The sequence below is a fragment of the Mirounga leonina genome, unplaced genomic scaffold (genome assembly GCF_011800145.1).
Source record: "Mirounga leonina isolate KUSES-001 unplaced genomic scaffold, KU_Mleo_1.0 Mir_91, whole genome shotgun sequence".
Taxonomy (NCBI): domain Eukaryota; kingdom Metazoa; phylum Chordata; class Mammalia; order Carnivora; family Phocidae; genus Mirounga; species Mirounga leonina.
Genome location: NW_023270839.1, coordinates 21,158,598 through 21,177,563, shown reverse-complemented (window position 1 = coordinate 21,177,563; position 18,966 = coordinate 21,158,598). Strand labels below are relative to the sequence as shown.

General features: G+C 45.2%; 1 protein-coding gene across 3 annotated transcripts in view; it reads left to right on the top strand.

Moving 5' to 3' along the window:
- Nucleotides 1-18,966, top strand: part of SPG11 (SPG11 vesicle trafficking associated, spatacsin) — an 82,314-nt gene that overhangs the window by 62,102 nt on the left and 1,246 nt on the right. For 2 of the 3 annotated variants that reach the window (XM_034994183.1, XM_034994184.1), the window contains 11 exons: nt 2,099-2,261; nt 4,059-4,273; nt 4,724-5,471; nt 11,824-11,963; nt 12,860-13,058; nt 13,476-13,613; nt 14,545-14,678; nt 15,407-15,514; nt 17,219-17,387; nt 17,840-17,928; nt 18,119-18,274. In XM_034994183.1, the coding sequence (XP_034850074.1) occupies nt 2,099-2,261; nt 4,059-4,273; nt 4,724-5,471; nt 11,824-11,963; nt 12,860-13,058; nt 13,476-13,613; nt 14,545-14,678; nt 15,407-15,514; nt 17,219-17,387; nt 17,840-17,928; nt 18,119-18,274 (2,259 nt within the window). Of the gene's footprint in view, nt 1-2,098; nt 2,262-4,058; nt 4,274-4,723; nt 5,472-11,823; nt 11,964-12,859; nt 13,059-13,475; nt 13,614-14,506; nt 14,679-15,406; nt 15,515-17,218; nt 17,388-17,839; nt 17,929-18,118; nt 18,275-18,966 lie in introns of those variants that run through there. The other variant, XR_004677304.1, reaches the window with a different exon arrangement.

Genomic DNA, 18,966 nt, shown 5'->3' with positions numbered 1-18,966 from the left:
TTCTTCCGACTTTTGGCACTTAAGAATACAGCTGCTCTAGGGGCGCCTGGGTGGCTCAGTCGTTAAGCATCTGCCTTCGGCTCAGGTCATGATCCCAGGGTCCTGGGATCGAGCCCCGCATCGGGCTCCCTGCTCAGCAGGAACCTGCTTCTCCCTCTCCCACTCCCCCTGCTTGTGTTCCCTCTCTCGCTGTCTCTCTCTCTCTCTCAAATAAATAAATAAAATCTTAAAAAAAGAATACAGCTTCTTTAAACATCTTTGTGCACATTTTTGTGTGGATGTAAATTTTTAACTCCTTTGGGTAAATACCAAGGAGCACAGCTGCTGGATCAAGTGGTCAAAGTATGTTTAGTTTTTTAAGAAACCATCAAACTGTCTTCCAAGGTGGCTGTATCACCTGCATTCCCACCAGCAATGTCTGAGAGTTCTTGTGGATCCACATCCTTGCTGGCCTGTGGTGTTGTCAGTGTTCCAAAGTCTGGCCATTCTAGTAGGTATGTTGCAGTATGTCATTGTGTTAATTTGCATATGATGTGGAGCATCTTTTCACATGTTTACTTGCCCTCTGTATATCTTCTTTGGTGAGGTAGCTGTTAAGGTCTTCAGCCTTTTTTTTTGTTTTGTTTTCTTTTTTTTTCCTTTTTATTTATTTATTTATTTGAGAGAGAGAGAATGAGAGAGAGCGAGTACATGAGAGGGGGGAGGGTCAGAGGGAGAAGCAGACTCCCCGCTGAGCAGGGAGACCGATGCGGGACTTGATCCCAGGACTCCAGGATCATGACCTGAGCCGAAGGCAGTCGCTTAACCAACTGAGCCACCCAGGCGCCCCCAGCCTTTTTTTTTTTTTAAGTAAACTCTGTGCCCAGCATGGGGCTCAAACTCACAACCCCAAGATCAGGACTTGCATGCTGTACCTACTGAGCCAGCCAGGCACCCCCAGCCTATTTTTTAAGAGTTGTGTGGGTTTTTTGCCACTTAAAGAGTTCTTTGTGTATTTTGGATAACAGTCCATTATCAGATGTGTCTTTCACAAATATTTTCTCTCAGTCTGTTGCTAGTCTTATTCTCTTGAGATTTTGTTTTGTAGAGCAGAAGATTTTAATTTTAATAAAATCAATCTGGTCAATTATTTTTTCATGGATTATGTCTTTGATGTTGTATTGTTGTATCTAAAAAGGAATCACCATATCCAAGGTCATCTGGGTTTTCTCTTATATTATCCCTTAGGAGTTTTATAGTTTTTCATTGTATATTTAGGTCCTCCCAGATGTCTTACTCCTTCCTGACTGCCCCTGCTCCAGCTTGTCCCTGTGGAGGGACAGTGTACCTCTTCCATCCTTGCCTCCGCCCTTTACTTGATGTATGTTTTTCGTTCGACCAGTTCCATCACCTGCCTGCTGTAGACCCTCTGCTGCAAGCAACAGGAGTAGGTAAACAAGTAAATAAAGATGAAGAACTCATGCTCTAATTCACGCTAATGCAGCCTGCCTCTTGGGGTCATCTTCCTATTAATATTGCTAGCATTTGATTGTAGTGACATGGATCCAGGCTTCTTAATCAAGATCCTCCCCTAAAGGTAGTAGAAACTACAAGCAAATGGGCAGAATACGTTGGGCAATGTTAAATCTTTCTAAGAGGCCTTGATAGATGAATTTCAGATCTTCTGGACTCCAGGGCAGGCCTACATCCCTCTGTAAAGCTGTTAAGTGAAACATGTCGGGTTAATGTCACAGCAACTCACAGGGTTATTTGTTGGGCAGTCGCTAACTTGAGGGTATCTGCATCCGTTCACTCCAGAGTTGGCATTCAGTCTTTAGGTCTCTTGTTCATCCTTGACTTCGACACACACAGCTCTCTCCAGGAGGACGTCCCACAAAGAGACAAACCACAGAACTGCCACGGAGGGCTTCTTTTTGCCACTCCTCCGAGGCAGGCTTCCAATTCCTGCCATTTGGAAAGGACCTGAATAAGCGTTCCCCTTTGTGATAGGAGATGACTCTCGATGGTATCTTGGCCTTCTTAGCTCTTCCCAAATTTGGAGGTTTTGATTTGCTGTTCCTGTGAAACCGGCTTTCCTGACCCCCTCTTCTTTCCCTAGGTTGAAACGGCAGCCACAAGGGTCCATGCTACCATCCCTGCCCTGTGGCTGAAGGAGCAGGTGTGTTTCCTTCTGAAGCTTATGCTGCAGCAGTGTGGGACCCAGTATGAACTGGGGAAGCTTTTACAGCTCTTTGTTGGAATAGAAAAGCTCTTCTTTGATGGTAAGATAGTCCTTACAGTTAAGTTGTTGTTAAGAAATTAGCTTCCTTAATCTTGAAAAATATTTTAGAAGGGCAGTCAGGAAATGAAAACGCATATGATATATAACATTACATTTACAGCCCCTAATGAGGTATGAAGAAGAGGTTGCGGGAAACGTCAGTCATGGTTAAAGCATTGAAAACAGCACAACTGGGTATAATCTCGAAATAATACAACTGTCTACTCCTTCTGAGGACTTGTCAGCTGCATTTCCCCCTGACTAGTCTCCACCCCGTCACTGTCATTCTTTTTTCTGACAAGTAGCCTTAACATGTCATCATTGCTCAGGGTCACAAACTCTGTTTCAGGAATGACTAATCCATTTTGAAGGTTTCAAGAACAGAATGATACTTATTTTTTGTGGATTCCTCCAGACACTGGCAGTCTCTAAGGTTGTTGCTGATCGAGTGAAACCAATTATTGCCTTACCTTCTTTTCGACTTGATAATTTCAAGTTTTTGTTGCATGATTATGTTGTTGTTTTATACTAGATCCTGACGTTTTCACTACTAGGGTTATTTTATCACATTTAAACTCACAGATACTCACCTGGAGAGCTCATATCTGCACAGAACATGACCGAACGCTGGGCTCAGTGCCTGTGGTGCAGGCTGGCAGGGCTGAAGACTGGGAACAAAGAGGGATGTTTCCAAAACGCAGTGTCTGTAAAAGGGGACTTGTCCGTTACTCTGTAGACCAAATAGTAGGTCCTTTTAACATACAGGTGTTTTCACTGATCTGTAGTAATTTTAATTTTTTTCAGAAATGAACTTCCTGTTTTCTTGCCAGAGTTACTGTGTCCTTGAAAAATTATAAGGCTTGTCTATGTTGTTAACCATTACACTGCTTTTATTCTTAAAATTTTTTTGTTTTTATAGAACATTTGTGTTCTCTGTGTGTATAACATGCATGTGCCTAGAGAAAAGAAGTTGTTTTTCTAAAAACCTGGGTTTTATATGCTGTCAACAAAGAAACCCAGCATCCCCCTACTGGTGGATATTGTGCAGGGTGTCTCCCTGTCCCCAGAACTACCGAAATCACACCACAGCCCAGCAGATGCCACTGGGAATAGGCTCCTATAGAATGTTTTTCATGCCCCTCCTTGGTTTTGGCTCATCCACATCGGACTCTGTGCTCAGCACAGAGTCTGCTTAAGACTCTTTCTGCCCCTCCGCTTTGCTCCATGCTCTCTCTTTCAAATTAATACATAAATCTTAAAGAAAAGAAAAAAGAAGAGAAGAACAAGAGCTCAGCTGGGTCTCCCTGGTTTAAGTAGTTGTCCAAAGGAGCAAGTGATGCTCCATTCTGAATATGATGTGCTCTGTTAAGGCACTTGGCTATTGACCACCTGCAGTTTGAGCTGTCCTGCTGGTTCTGTGTCTTCATCCACATGATGTCTGCACTGAGTGAGCAAGTGAACAGTCATAAAAACAAATTTGTTCAGGGTTGGAGAAAAGTCCAGAAAGAGATGGGATCGGCCTGAATGAATGGCCAGATCTTCCCAAGGTTGACTGAGTTGCTACTACATAGCAGACCACCAATATCTGCCCTGAGCTGTGTAGATTGAGCCCCTATGCGAATCTTGAATAGTTCTTACATATAGGAGATGGCTTATGGTTTCATCTGCTAGCCAGCCAGAGTAGAAAAATAGGTTTTGTGTTCTCTTTAATCGCATTATTGTGTTAAACAGACATACTTTCCCTCTGATGGCAGCATTTTACTGATTAAATGTTTTATACCTCTTCTCTTTGGCACAGGTCCAGATGTGAAGAAGCTCTGTGTTCTTAGCCAAATTTTAAAGGACACATCCATAGCCATTAATCATGGAATTATTAGCGGCTACAGCCTTGAGAATTTTCAGCATGAATGTAGATCTATTTTGGAAAAACTGGAGACAGAGGGACAGTTTGCTTTGGCCAGAAGGGTAGCAGAATTAGCAGAACTACCTGTGGACAACTTGGTTATTGAAGAGGTATCATTAGTCTTTTAAGTTATTTGAAATCTTAGCTTTTTGAGCTAGCATTAACCAGAATCAAATGAGAAATGTAATTTATAGGAGAAGAGGCTTTTTTACTTTTGATACACACATTACTTTCAGAAATGGATGAGCCCTAGGATGCCCATTAGCATAGAATGTGTGCTTGAAACCAAGGTTAGCTTACAGGATATGCCACAGCTCTTGTGCTTTGAATAGAATTAAATATAGGATGGCTTTGTCTTGAACCCCCTTCAATTAGATAAATTTAGAATTGCTATTCATAGTTTAACTTTCCAGATAAAATATCCAGGATCGTCTGTAGCCAAGTCTCATGTTCTCTGACTTGATTTGGCTTTAACAAGCCTGGCACACGTAGGGAGCATTAGCATTTATGATACTTCTTTATCCAGGAAAGGCTAAAAAGTGTTTTGTTAAATTTCGCAGATAACACGGGAAATGCAGACTTTAAAACACACTGGCCAGTGGTCCCTGAAACAAGCAAGAATTGACTTCTGGAAAAAATGTCATGCGAGTTTTCAGAAAAATTCCATTTCAAGCAGAGCAGCTTCTTCCTTTTTCTCAGCTCAGGCCCCGCAGGCGCCTGAGCCCCCAGCTGAGGAGGGCCGGAGCCGCGCGGGGGAGCGGCAGCTGCTGCTCACGCTGGCTGCACACTGGCTGGCTCAGGAGGGCCTGGGGCCTGTGGACGAGCTGGAGGAGCTGGAGAAGCAGATCTGGCTCTGCCGCATCACCCAGCACACCCTCAGAGAAAAACAGGAAACAGAGCCCAGGTTTTCGCAGCACATCTCAACTAGTGGGGAACTTTCCTTTGATAGCGTAGCCAGTAAGTTTTCACTCTCCATGTTGGCTGCTCTGAACACATCAAAATACTTGGAAATTAATGGCCTTCCATCCAAAGAGACTTGTGAGAACAGGCTGGATTGGAAGGGGCAGGAGTCACTGGACTTTCTGATTGGGCGCCTGTTGGATGATGGCTGTGTGCACGAAGCAAGTAGAGTATGTCGGTATTTTCATTTCTACAACCAAGATGTCGCCTTGGTGTTGCACTGCAGAGCACTGGCCTCAGGGGAAGCTAGTGTGGATGACCTGCGCCCAGAGATCCATGCTCTCCTACAAAGTGCCGAGCGGCTTGAGGAAGAAGAACCTGGCATTCCACTAAGGAAAGTCCAGAGCAGTAAGTGAAGGAGATCAAACTGCCCTGAGTCCTAAATGGAGCTGTTGGTACTCTTTCCCAGAAAGAAAGGGTCCCTTTTGGCCCACTAGTTATACAAGTCAAGGGTAGTCCATAAACTAGGTAATTAACCAGTCAATGAAATAGAAACTTACGTCTTTTAACTAGCTGTATATCAAAGTCAGAGGGAATCTATTTGACTTGTAGCTAGTTCATTAAAATTTACTCTATACCAGTAATCGTGTTTCCAATTGTACATTGATAGTATATAGAAATATGCTGATTTTTGTGTTAATCTTGTATCCTGCGACCTTGCTAAACTTGCTTATCCTAGGGGTTTTCTTACAGATTCCTCGGTATTTTCTACAGACGATACTATCTGTGAATAGAGATGGTTTTATATCTTCCTTTCCAATCTGAATGCCTGTTATTTCTTTGTCTTGCTTTATTGCACTAGCTAGGACTTCTGGTATGACATTGGATAGAAATGGTTAAGAGTGGACACACTTGCCTTGTTACTGATTTTAGGGAGAAAGCATTGTCTTTTTTTTTTTTTTTTCCCTGATTCAAGTATAATTAACATACAGTATAGTTTTAGGTGTACAGTGTGATTCAACATTTTTAAACATTACTCATTGCTCATCAGGGTAAGTGGACTCTTATGACCTTCACCAGTTTCATCCGTCCCCCCACCCACCTCCCCTCTGGTAACTACCAGTTTGTTCTGTATAGTTAAGAGTCTGTTTTTTGTTTGTCTCTTTTTTTCTTTGTTCATTTGTTTCTTAAATTCCACATATGAGTGAAATTACATAGTATTTCTTTCTCTGACTGACTTCTTAGCATTATACCCTCTAAGTCCATCCATATTGTTGCAAGTGGCAAGATTTCATTCTTTCTTATGGCTGAGTAATATTTCACTGTCTATATATACCACATCTTGGTTCATCTACAAATGGACACTTGGGTTGGTTCCATATCCTGATTATTGTAAATAATGCTACCGTAAACATAGGGGTGCATATATCTTTTCGAATTAGTGTTTTTGGTTCTTTGGGTAAATACCCAGTAGTGGAATTATTGGATCATAGGTTAGGTCTATTTTTAATTTTTTGAGGAACCTCCATACTGTCTTCCACAGTGGCTGCACCAGCTTGCACACCACCAGGAGTGCACAAGGGTTCCTTTTCCTCACCAACACTTGTTATTTCTTGTGTTTTTTATTTTAGCCATTCTGACAGTTGTAAAGTGATTATCTCATTGTGGTTTTGGCTTGCATTTCCGTGATGATGAGCATCTTTTCATGTGTCTGTTGATGATGATGATGATGGTGATGATGAGCATCTTTTCATGTGTCTTTGGCCATCTGTATGTCTTTGGAAAAATGTCTGTTCATGTCTTGTATTTTTTTAGTTGGATTATTTGTGGTTTTTTGGTGTTGAGTTATAGAAGTTCTTTATATATTTTGGAGATTAACCCCTTATCAGATACATATTTGAAATATCTTCTCCCATTCAGCAGGCTGTCTTTTGTTGATGGTTTCATTTACTATGTAAAAGCTTTTTATTTTGGTGTAGTTTCAATAGTTTAATTTTGCTTTTTCTCCCTTGCCTGAGGAGACATTATGTAGAAAAATATTTCTACAGCTGATGTCAGAGAGATTACTGCCTGTGTTTTATTCTAGGAATTTTATGGTTTCAGGTGTCACATTTAGATCTTTAATCCATTGTGAATTTATTTTTGTGTGTTGTGTAAGAAAGGGTCCAGTTTCATTCTTATGCATGTAGCTCTCCAGTTTTCCCAGCACCATTTGTTGAAGAGACTATCTTTGAAAGCATTCAGTCTTTCATAGTTAAGTATGATATTAGCTGTAGGTTTTTTGAAGATAGGCTTTGTCATGTTGAGGAAGTTCCCTTCTATTCATAGTTTGTGAGAGTTTTTTTTATCATGAATCAATTGTTGAATTTTGTCATTTTTTTTCCACATCTATTGATATGATCATGTGGGTTTTTTCTTTAGACTATTAATTGATTACATTAGGTAGATTACATTAATTGAGTTTTAAAATATTAAACCAGCTTTGTCTTCTCAAGATAAATCCCATTTGGTCATAGTGCATTATTCTTTAGATACATTACTATAATCAGTTTTCTACTTGGAAAATTTTTACATTCATGTTCATGAGGAATATTGACCTGTTTTTTGTACTGTCTTTGTCTGGTTTATGCATCTGGGTAATGCTGGTTTCATGAGCTGGAAAGCACTCCTTCCTCTACTGTTTTTGTTTTGTTTTGTTTTGTTTTGTTTCCTTTGGAAGACATTGTAATGGAATTGGTGTTATTTCCTCTTTAGCTGTTTAGTAGAATTTACTAGTAAAACTATCTGAACCTGGAGATTTATGTTTTGGAAGACTTTATAAATTTAATTTCTTTCTTAGTTATACAACTAATCAGGTTATCTTTTTCATCTTTGAAGAGTTTGGTAGTTTGTAGCTTTTGAGGAAACATTTTTTCCTGCCTTTTGGGTTATTTGAACATTTTTTAGTCTTCCATTTTAATTTATTCTGATTTTGACTATATATCTTTGCATAGTTTTTTCATTGGTTGCTTTATGGATTACATTAAACTTTCGTAACTTTTTACAGCCCACTTAAAAGCTGTATTTTACTACCTCCGCTGGAATGTAGAAACCTTACCACCTATAGGGTCGCTTCTTTTCCTTTATGTCCTACTTTTTTTTTTTTTAAGAGAGCACATGCTCATGTGCACAAGCTGGGGGGGTGGGGGCAGAGGGAGAGGCAGAGAATCTCAAGCGGACTCTGAGCCGAGCAGGGAGCGTGATGGGGGACTTGATCTCACAACCCTGAGATCATGATCTGAGCTTAAACTTAAGAGTCCTTTGCTTAGCTGACCTGAGCCACCCAGGTGCCCCTACTTGCCTTATATTACATCTCCATAACATTGAAAACCCCCATCAAACAATGCTAGAATTTTTACTTTCAACCAAAAAAACATATTTTTAAAAACTCAAGAGAATAATTATAATTACACATTCTCTTAGTTTTTCTTCATCGTTTTTATTCATCTGAGAATGTCTATTTCACCTTCATTCCTGGAGGATGATTTTTGCTGGATATAGAAAATTCATTATTTTCTTTCAGTGCTTAAAACATATTGTAGAACTTCCTTTTGATCTTCATAGTATCTGGTGAATAACCTGCAAGTCATTTGAATCATCATTTCCCTTATCGATAATGCATTTTTCTCTGGTTGCTTTCATTTTTTTTCTACCTTTAGTCTTCAGTAGTTTGATTATACATTGACGGGCATGTATTTCTTTGGGTTTATCCTGTTTGGGGTTCACTGAACATTCTTGAATGTTTAGGTTTATGTGTTTCACCAAATTTCAGTAGTTTTCAGACATTATGTTTTCAAAGCACCATACTCGTAGTCCTCTCCTTCTGGGACTCCAGTGACCCAAATCACAGAACTTTTGTTACTGTCTCCAAGTCCTTTAGACTTTATTCCATTTTTATTTTCATTTTTTTCTCTTTGTTGTTCAGATTGGATTTTTTTTTTTTCAGATTGGATAATTTCTGTTTGTCCACCTTCAATTTCACTGACTCTTCTGGTATTTGCATGCTGCTATTGAGTTTATTTTTGTGATTTTAAAATTTCAGTTATTTTTCCCTTCCAAAATTTCCATTTTATTCTTCTTTATACCTTCTGTTTCTTTGAGACTGTTTTTCGGTTTGTCTCAAGAACATTTATAATTGTTCGTTGTAACAATTTGTAAAAAAGTTGCCTACACTATCAGGTAATTTCAACAGTTACGTCATTTTAGTACTAGGTGTCATCTGTTGATTGTTTTTTCTCCTGTGAATTGAGATTTTCCTGCATTTTTGTATGCTGAGTAATTTTAAGTTGCATCCTGGACATTTTGATTAGTATGTTATGAGACTCTGGGTCTTGTTTAAATCTTATGAGGAATGGTGTTTTTTTTATTTTTTCAGCAGGCAGTTGACCTGGTTAGGTGTGGGCTACAAGTTCCAACCCACTCTCTGTAGACTGTGGTTCTATTATCAGTTCGGATTTCAAAGCCTTTGTGGTGCCATTCAGCTCCGAGGTGTGTGTGTGCAACAGCCTGAGATCAGTCTGCAGCCCGGTAGGAGGCTGTGAATTAGGTGCTCAGGGTCTTGCTAGCTGACTAGGAGCAGATTTCCATATGTAAAGCCTGGGAGTGAGCCCTAGAGTTTATAAACAACTTTACTGCGTGGCTTTCTGACTCTCTCCCAAGTATTTTCTGGTTCCCTGAGGCTTCCCTTTTCAATCTTCTGGCCCAAAATTGGAGTCCTAGCTCCCCCATTCTGTCAGCACGTCCCTGACCATGCCCGCATCCTGGGCCACCAGACAGGAGGATAATGCGAAAGGAAACAAGGGCTCACTGCATTGTCTTGGGACCAGAACACCTCGAATCTAAAAATAAGGTTCCGCTCTGAGTTTGGGATCTTACCAGCTGCTGCCTCGGCCCCTCCCACCGCAGTCTGGGCGCTGCTTAGGAGCTGAGATGAGAGAGAAAGGGCATCAGGAGCTCCCTTTCCTGCTCCTGGACTAACGTCTGTCAGTCTTAGTGCTTGGTTTTGGGTTTCAGGCAGCATTGCATTCAGGCTAGAGGTTACTAGAGGGGAAAAGATGATAATCTGTGTCATTTAGTGCTGTCTGCTGTGTGCCGGGTTTTCCCCTGAGTCCAGTGGGTGAGCAGTGAATGGGGTAGTGAGCTGCTTCTCCCTGCCCTAGAACTGGAACCCCAATGAAGGATTTTAAGTAGGGAATTACACGGTCTGAGTTGCTATTTACTTCTTGGTCTTTAAAGCATATTTTTTAATGTGTAATATCTTAAATGCAGAAGTATTACATGCTTAGTGTAACAGATCACAGTACAGGAGTGCATAAAGTTCAAGGTGAAAGTCATCTACCCAGTCGACACCACCCCCACCACGTTCCCCCAAATAATGTCTTTTACGTGCTTGGTACATGTCACTTTCTCTGTGTGGGTTTACACATGTACATGCGCACATACACCCCTTTTATTTTTTACAAAAATGAAGTTATATCATTATTCTACATTTTTTCCTGTCAGTACACATATATTGACCTCATTCTTTTTAATGGCTGCAGAGTATTCTGTATGGATGTACTATTTAATGCTGTATTGATACACACTTAAATTATAATTTTACTCAAAATTTTATTACTTAACAGTACTTTATTGATACATACTTAAATTCTTCAATTTTGTTTTTGTTAGGAACAGTGTGACTCTTTTTTTTTTTTTTTTAAAGATTTTTTTATTTTATTTATTTGACAGAGAGAGAGAGACAGCTAGAGAGGGAACACAAGCAGAGGGAGTGGGAGAGGGAGAAGCAGGCTCCTGGCCGAGCAGGGAGCCCGATGCGGGGCTCAATCCCAGAACCCTGGGATCATGACCTGAGCCGAAGGCAGACGCTTAACGACTGAGCCACCCAGGCGCCCCAGGAACAGTGTGACTCTTTTCTACATTTTTTTCCCTAATAACCCTTTCTCAAATTAAGACCATTTTCTTCTGTTTTCAGCTGAGAGCTTTATTTTTTTAAAGATTTTATTTATTTATTTGACAGAGACAGCTAGAGAGGGAACACAAACAGGGGGAGTGGGAGAGGGAGAGCAGGGAGCCCGATGCGGGGCTCGATCCCAGGACTCTGGGATCATGACCTGAGCCGAAGGCAGACGCTGAATGACTGAGCCACCCAGGCGCCCCTGTTTCTTTTTTAAAATCAGGAATGGATTTTAATTTTTTTTATCATGCCTTTCAGGCCTCTATCCAGATGAGCCTTGGTTTTTGTGATTGGCATTTTGGAAAGATTCTCCTGAGTCTGTGGGAGATTGACATGGAGAGAGGGGAGGGCCGGCCGCAGCCTCTCATACGCAGGGTCATGAACACTGTAATGGAGGCCGTGACCAGGGACGTGTTTTGGAGACACAGCTAGACCTGGTGACTCATGTGATATCAGAAGAAAGGGGAAGGGTGTGTGGAAGAGAGTTTAGCAGACATCTTTGGTGATGATCTAGAGTGTTCATTAGGTGGCTTGGAGTCTTCTGTAGCCTATGAGGCCTCTGAAGTAGCTGGAATTTCCTGGAAGACGGCGATGAAATAAGTTGAAGTGGGGTGTGGGCCCGGTCAGAAGTGGGCCCAGATCCAGGGGGGAGTCGTGGGGGTGCAATGGAGGAAGCTGTGAGCAGAGAGCTAGTGTCATAGGGGGCTGGGGAGAGGCCTCCACTTGCCAGCTCAAAGCCCCCCTCAGACCTGTATCTGCTTCCAGCTTCAAGTTTGGATAGTCAAACGTTTGTGATGCTGCCCCCCTGTGATGAAGTGGTGACTAATCTGGAAACTCTGACAAGCAAATGCCTTCATGGGAAGAGCTACTGCCGGCAGGTCCTGTGTCTGTATGAACTTGCCAAGGTACGTGCCCAAGGGTGGGGTCCGCGGGGGAGCTAGTGGGGGAGCTGGAGCAGGAAGTTGGAGGTAGATTTTGGATTCTGCCAAGTTGGCCCTTCACATGATAATCATGATGTGGGAGCAGATCACTCATCAGGACGTTGGCCCCTGTAAATGCATCCCTGGGAATACTGGGGAGGATGCCAGGCCAAGTGCTGGGCCTTTTGAGTCCTGGCTGTGGCCCAGCCAGCCAGAAGCGAGGGCAAGACATTTCACACCTCCGGGTTCCTGGTTCTCCCTCTATACATGACGCGGTCCCTTCTGGCCCTGATAGCTTAGTTAGCTGCAGGATTGTTGGGGGACTTCTATGAGGGAGAGCCCAAAATAAGTTGTAAAATAAAATAAAATGGAATGTGAGGACTATAAAGACAGGAACCAGAGCAGCCAAGAATTGTTTGTGACTTCGTGCTGATTGAGGGGCAAAAATAATAGACTCTAAGAAGCAGAAGAGCACAAGAGAAATAATGCCAAGCACTAAGGCCCTTTGGAAGGGCTTCTCTGGAGATGGAGGGTTTTGCTGTGGCCATGGGAACGGTAGAGGAGGGGCTCTTGCCTTTTTATCCAACTTTCTTACATTTCATAACATTTAAAAAGCTCAGTGTTCAACAAGATGTTAAGTCACCTGATGGCTCGTGAAGACAAGCCTTTCTCTTGCTTGGCTTCAGCTCATTGGTGAAGTGAAAGGACGGACTAGAAAATGGTGCTTGCTGCTTCTAAGGTTCCTGCTCGGGGTGAGGGATCTTTAAGCTCAGCAAACAGAGGAGTCCGTCAGTCCACGTGGGATTTCAGAAAGGGCTGCCTTTCGCTGGCTTTTTCCGGGCTCCTCCCAGGAGCTTTGGCCGACTTTGCTTTCCTCTCAGGAGCTGGGCTGTCCCTACACAGACGTGGCCGCTCAGGACGGCGAGGCCGTGCTCCGGGCGGTTTTGGCCTCTCAGCGGCCTGACAGATGCAAGCGCGCCCAGACTTTCCTCAGCACCCAGGGCCTCGAGCCGGACACGGTGGCTGAACTTGTGGCTGAAGAGGTGACCCGGGAGCTGCTGACTCCATCGGAGGGAACAGGTGCCCTACCCGGCCGGCCTCCCCAGCCTCTCAGGCCACATTCTCAAGGTCCCAGCAGTAAGGAGTGGGGGGTTACGCTCCTGTGCCTCCTGCACGCTGCCCTCTGGCCTTGCCAGGTTGCACTTGTCGGGAGAACACGTGGCGTTGTCGTCGTTGCTTTTCGTTTATTGCTTTACGATTATGCTTAGAGCAGCCGGGCCTTTCTCTGAGCTGGTGAACCCCTGCCGACCTGTGAGGTGACACTAGGCCAAGGAACGTGAGCTCAGCAGAGCAGGGAGCTGCCCTGGCGGCTCCCTCGGCATCCCCTTCCGGTGCCCGGACCTGGGCAGAGTGGGCCTCCCGGCCGGGGACTCTAACCTTGCTCTCAGCTCGCAAGGTTAAAGCCGCACCTTTCTCCCCATCTTTCTCTACGTACAGGACAGAAGCAGATGTTCACCCCAGCAGAGGAAAGCCAGACCTTTCTTCAGCTGACCACGCTGTGTCAAGACCGCACATTGGTGGGCATGAAGTTGTTGGACAAGATTTCCTCGGTTCCCCATGGGGAACTGTCTTGCAGTAAGTTCTTGGCCATTTTCTTACGTGCTTGGGGCCCACGGAGGTCTCCAAGAAGTCTCCTGGCGTTAGCCTTTCCAAAACTCCGTTTGGATCCTTGTTCCTGCTCTGGATCCCTGCCCCTCCAGCATGGTTAATAAGTTCCTGGTAGAGAGCCAGCAGTTCATTGAAGAAAATGTAGACAACAACGGTGGAAAAGCAGCCCTGACTGTAGAATCGCACAAAAAGACACCTGGTAACGTGCGGCGGTTAGCGGCTGCTGCTTCCCTCACCCTACAAAGTGGCGACCACCATCCCCATTTTCGGAGGAAACTGAAGCTCAGAGAAGTTGATTAACTTGTAGCTGTCATGTGGCGGAGGAGTTCCTGGAACCCAGACTCTGTGACTTCAAAGCCTGCTAGCTTTCCACAGTATCTCGTTCATTCTAGGCATTCGGGAGTATGTGTCCCTCTGATCTTCTCCTATGCAAGTCTGTAGGCTTCAGTTTTTCAAAAGTGGCATTATCCTGTGTATACTGTTTGTAATTACTTTATGAACATGCTGTCATTAACATCTTTCCATGACCGTATTCTTCTACGTATCCTTCTTAGTGGTTACACAGTATTTCTCATAGAATTAAAAATTTTTATACCCTAATTTGGGACCTTAAGATGGCTTCCAGTTTTCTCCTGTTTCAAACACTGTGACAAACATCCTTACAGGCGAGTTTATATGCCCATCCGTGATTATGTCCCTAAGATAAATTTCTGATTCAAAAGTATACCCATTTTTAAAGTTGTATGTGTATATTGCCAAATTCTACTTCAAAGCCAGTGAGGTCAAGGATCTCAGAGGACTGGTGGGGGGGCCTTCTCCAGACAGGCTGTCTGTATAGGCCCCTTCCCCCTCCTGCCCAGGTTCACAATCCTGTCTTACCACCGCCTCACCTCCCCAGCCACGGAGCTGCTGATCCTGGCCCATCACTGCTTCACGCTGACATGCCACATGGAGGGCATCATCCGGGTCCTGCAAGCTGCCCGGCTGCTCACGGACAAACACTTGGCCCCCAATGAAGAGTACGGGCTGATGGTATGTAAGCCCCTGACCCCCTACCCTCCTTTCTGAGGAAAGTTCTGAGAGAACAGATAGGCTGGCAGCCAGTTCAGAGCTGGTGAGGTCTTAGGGAATTTGCCCATCTGGATACCACTCCCTGCTTGGGTGGGCAGCTCAACCCTCTGCTCCAGGTTATGACTGCTGTCAAAATCCGAGATCGCTCCAGAGGATTTAGCAAATCGCTCCAGTTTTAGCAAAACTTTTATCATGCTGTGTAGGTATGAAAGAGCCACTTAATAAGCATGCCATGAGTATCTTCCAAATCAACACTGCCATGCTCCAGGGCTGGCCTACCCGCTTGCCAGGGCAGTTAGTTTTCCTAGAGGGCTAAGTCAGCTGTATTTCCCCCCGAAACAAGGTTCAGTGTGATCTCTGAATTGAAATGAGCTGACGACTCATGCCCCTGGTGGCTGAGCAAGCCCCTGGGCACCGATGGCACGTCGGCACTTACAGTCATGTTTACACACGACAGAGGTGGCAACAGCCCCTGGTGTCCCAGTGACGAGCCTTTCTGAATCCTCCAGAGGAGGAGGCCCCCTGTTGGGTCCATGGGAAGGGAGCGAGGGAGTGAAGAATGGCAGCCTGGCATTAGCCCTTCTGCCCCCTGGAGCTTGGCATCTGGAAGCAACCAAACAGGAGGGTAGTGGCGGGCTGGCTCAGAGAACTCCAGCTGAGGCTGACACAGGCGGCCCTTGCCCTTTCAGGTGCGTCTCCTCACTGGCATGGGAAGGTACAACGAGATGACCTACATATTTGACTTGCTGCATAAAAAGCACTACTTTGAAGTGCTGATGAGGAAGAAGTTGGATCCGGTAGGTGTATGGTATTTTGAGCTCCAGGATGGCACATACTAGGGACATTTAGGAATCTCAGACTTCTCCGGAATCATCCTAATCAGGGTGGAGCCCCGGATATGGAGGGAGGGAATTAAAGAACTCCCTAGGACACGCCCTGGAAGCCGTAGCTTCAGGTTGGCTTCAGACAGCTAGCGAATATGCTGACAGCCGTTCAATGAGGAACAAAGGGAGTCAGTGTGCCTGCACCTCAGCCTCCGTCACCTGTCTGAATGCCGGCTCTGGCGGGGCAAGAACCCTTTCCGTGAGCTCAGTGGAAGTGGATTAAGCAGCTCAGAAGTGGAGAGTTTTCGGGGGACCATGAGAAAGCCTTAGGGAGTGAATGCCAAGGCCTGGGCCTGGAAGGCTGTGGAGCGATTTATAGTGATGACCCATAGGAAGGTCAGAAGCAAAAGAGGCTTGGGAGCAAAGACCAGACTTGCCCGGCCTTCAGGCTCTGTCTGTCTTCAGCATGCTGTGTGACACCAGGCATGTCATTTACAGAGCCTCTGTTTCCAAGTCATTCATTTGGCCAATTCATTGCTTCATCCTATTGTACCTCTGAAGATTTAAAAACTGAGGCACATTTTTGGCTTCTGGGAACTTGAGCTCAGCCCAGCAGGACTAAAGAGACAAAGCGGAAAAACTCTCCCCAGTGCTGGGCTAGTTTCAGGACAAACCAGTCCCACTGTCAGGAGAGGAGCGAGTCCTGGACCTAGGTACACCTTCAGGATACCCCAGGTTTTTAAGATCGTTTTTGAGGCATTTTTGTTTCTGCATGTAAATATTCTTTTAATAACTCTTTCTGATTACAAAAGTAATGCATATTCAGCGTAAAGACACTTGGAAAATAGCACGCCCCAGAAAAATAGCCCTCTGTTGTCTATTGACCATCTGGAGACAGCCACTGCTAACAATTTGGTATAGGCCCTTTCTATGTACAGGCACCCACAAACATTAGATACATACATTTTTACACAGTTTTAGCAAAACTTTCATCATGCTGTGTAGATATGAAAGAGCCACTTAATAAGCATGTCATGAATATCTTCCAAATCAACACTGGTTTTAATGGCTACATGGTATGCTCTTAGCCCTTGTTTTGGACATCTGGATTATTTCTAATTGTTTGCTATTAAAATTTATCTTTGTTATGTGTATCTCAGCACTTCTGCTTCTTTCTTTTTTTTTTTTTTTTTTAAAGATTTTATTTATTTTTCAACAGAGAGAGAGAGGGGCAGTGAGAGAGGGAACACAAGCAGGGGGAGGGGGAGAGGGAGAAGCAGACTCCCATCCAAGCAGGGAGCCCGATGCTGGGCTCGATCCCAGGACCCTGGGATCATGACCTGAGCCGAAGGCAGACGCTTAACGACTGAGCCACCCAGGCGCCCGTCTTCTGCTTATTTCTTAAGGGATCGATTCCTAGACATGGAATTGCTAGATTAAGGCACATGTGCTCATCTTTTCGGTTCTCCCTTCTGACTGGTTTTACCATTCACATTCACACCAGCAGAGAGGATGTGCCTGTTTTCTTATACTCAGGGCAGCATCAACTTCTGTATTCATTTTTGGTTTTCTTTTTGGGGGGAGTTTCTAAGAAACTTTCTGAACCAAGGGACTCAGCCAGTCACGCCTGCCTTGCAGTCACCGGTTGACCTCGGTACCCCCTTTTTTCCTGGGCAGAGCGGCACCCTGAAGACGGCCCTCCTGGACTACATCAAACGTTGCCGCCCCGGGGACAGCGAGAAGCACAACATGATCGCTCTGTGCTTCAGCATGTGTCGGGAGATCGGGGAGAACCACGAGGCAGCTGCCTGCATCCAACTGAAATTGATCGAGTCCCAGCCCTGGGGTGAGCACAGGTCACAGCAGCGTCCCCCGGGCCAGTGCCACCAGCCAGCCAAGGTTCTTAGGACTAAAAAGGGCGAGCCCAGGAGACTAAATACTGTCCACTTCAGCTGCTAACAGCCACTCCGTGGGGCCCCAGCTGAGCAGACGGCATGTGGAAGGGCGTGTGAAGGGCTTGTGGAAGGCACCTGCCCCGTTTGCAGTCCCGTGTGCCTGCGGTGTCATCTGTCGGGAAGCAGTGCGCCTGCTGAGGCCGGGCCAGCCTGCCTTGACGTTTCTGAGAACTAGAGGAGGCCTACCAGAGTGTGTGCGCTTCGGGCCCGATGGCCTTTACCTGAGACGTGCCTGCCTCCGTGTGTGAGCGGGGTTGTTTCCGGTCCAGCCTGCCATCACTGAGCGGGATGGGAGCAGCCGCGGGAGTCACACATCCATCAGGTTTCCTTCTCTCTCCTACAGAGGACAGCCTCAAGGACGGGCACCACTTGAAGCAGCTGCTGCTGAAAGCCCTGACTCTGATGCTGGATGCGGCGGAAAGCTACGCCAAGGTAACAGCAGAGCCCTACTTCAGCCCGGCCTTAGGGCTTGGGGTCTGTAGTGCGATCTGATTTTGTCCCCGGGCTCTTCCAAGTGAAGGGGCCAACTCAGGGCAGAAGGGGTGAGTTCAGTTGCCGGAAGGTTCACAGGGGAGGTGGCAACAGTCTTTCTACCTGTGCCTCCTCTACCCTTGTCCCTCAGGACTCCTGTGTGCGACAGGCCCTGCACTGTCACCAGCTCACCAAGTTGATAACACTGCAGATTCACTTTCTGAACACGGGCCAGAACACGATGCTCATCAACCTGGGCCGCCACCAGCTGATGGACTGTCTCATCGCTCTACCTCGCTTCTACCAGGTAAGCAAGGAAGGAAATCTAGCCAGCATCCTCTCTCCTGCTGTCCCGCTCATGGGGCCCAGTGGTCGAGCGACTTGCCTAAGGTGTCAAGGCTAGTGACAGAACCAGGAGAATTCTAAGCTTAACTTGAGCTGAGAAACCAAACTGTCTTCCATGGCAGTATCTGTGAGCATATTGTTTGGACAGAGGCTGGAAAATGGTGAGGCGGTGCGGTCTCCGTTCCTCGTGCTGCGAGGCCACAGACTTGCCCCTTACACAGCTGGGGCTGGATGGGCGGACCTGCCGGAGGACTGAGCATCTCCTAGCCCCGGTGTTTCTAGGATGGTGCACCTGGGTTAGCAGAGGGAGTCAGGGCTTCTGGGAGGCTGGCTCTGAGCCCTTGAAGAAGTGGTTACCAGGGAATCAACCCTTTCCCTGTTCATTACACAGCTGAGTTAGTGGGAAAAATATTGTTTCTCAGCAGTTTTTATTAATGCATTGTGAAGATTAAAAACACTGCAAGATGTTTGGGGTTTAAGGGCAGAGAGATGTCAAACTAACACCAGACTTTTCCCCAACCCTAATACGTAGAGCCCTTCAACATAGTTGATGCCCACATTCACTATGAATGTACAATATTAAGTTGTTTTCTAGAACAGCTTGCCTTTACTTTTACATCAAATAGGGCTAAATGGAATCTTGCCCTCTATTCC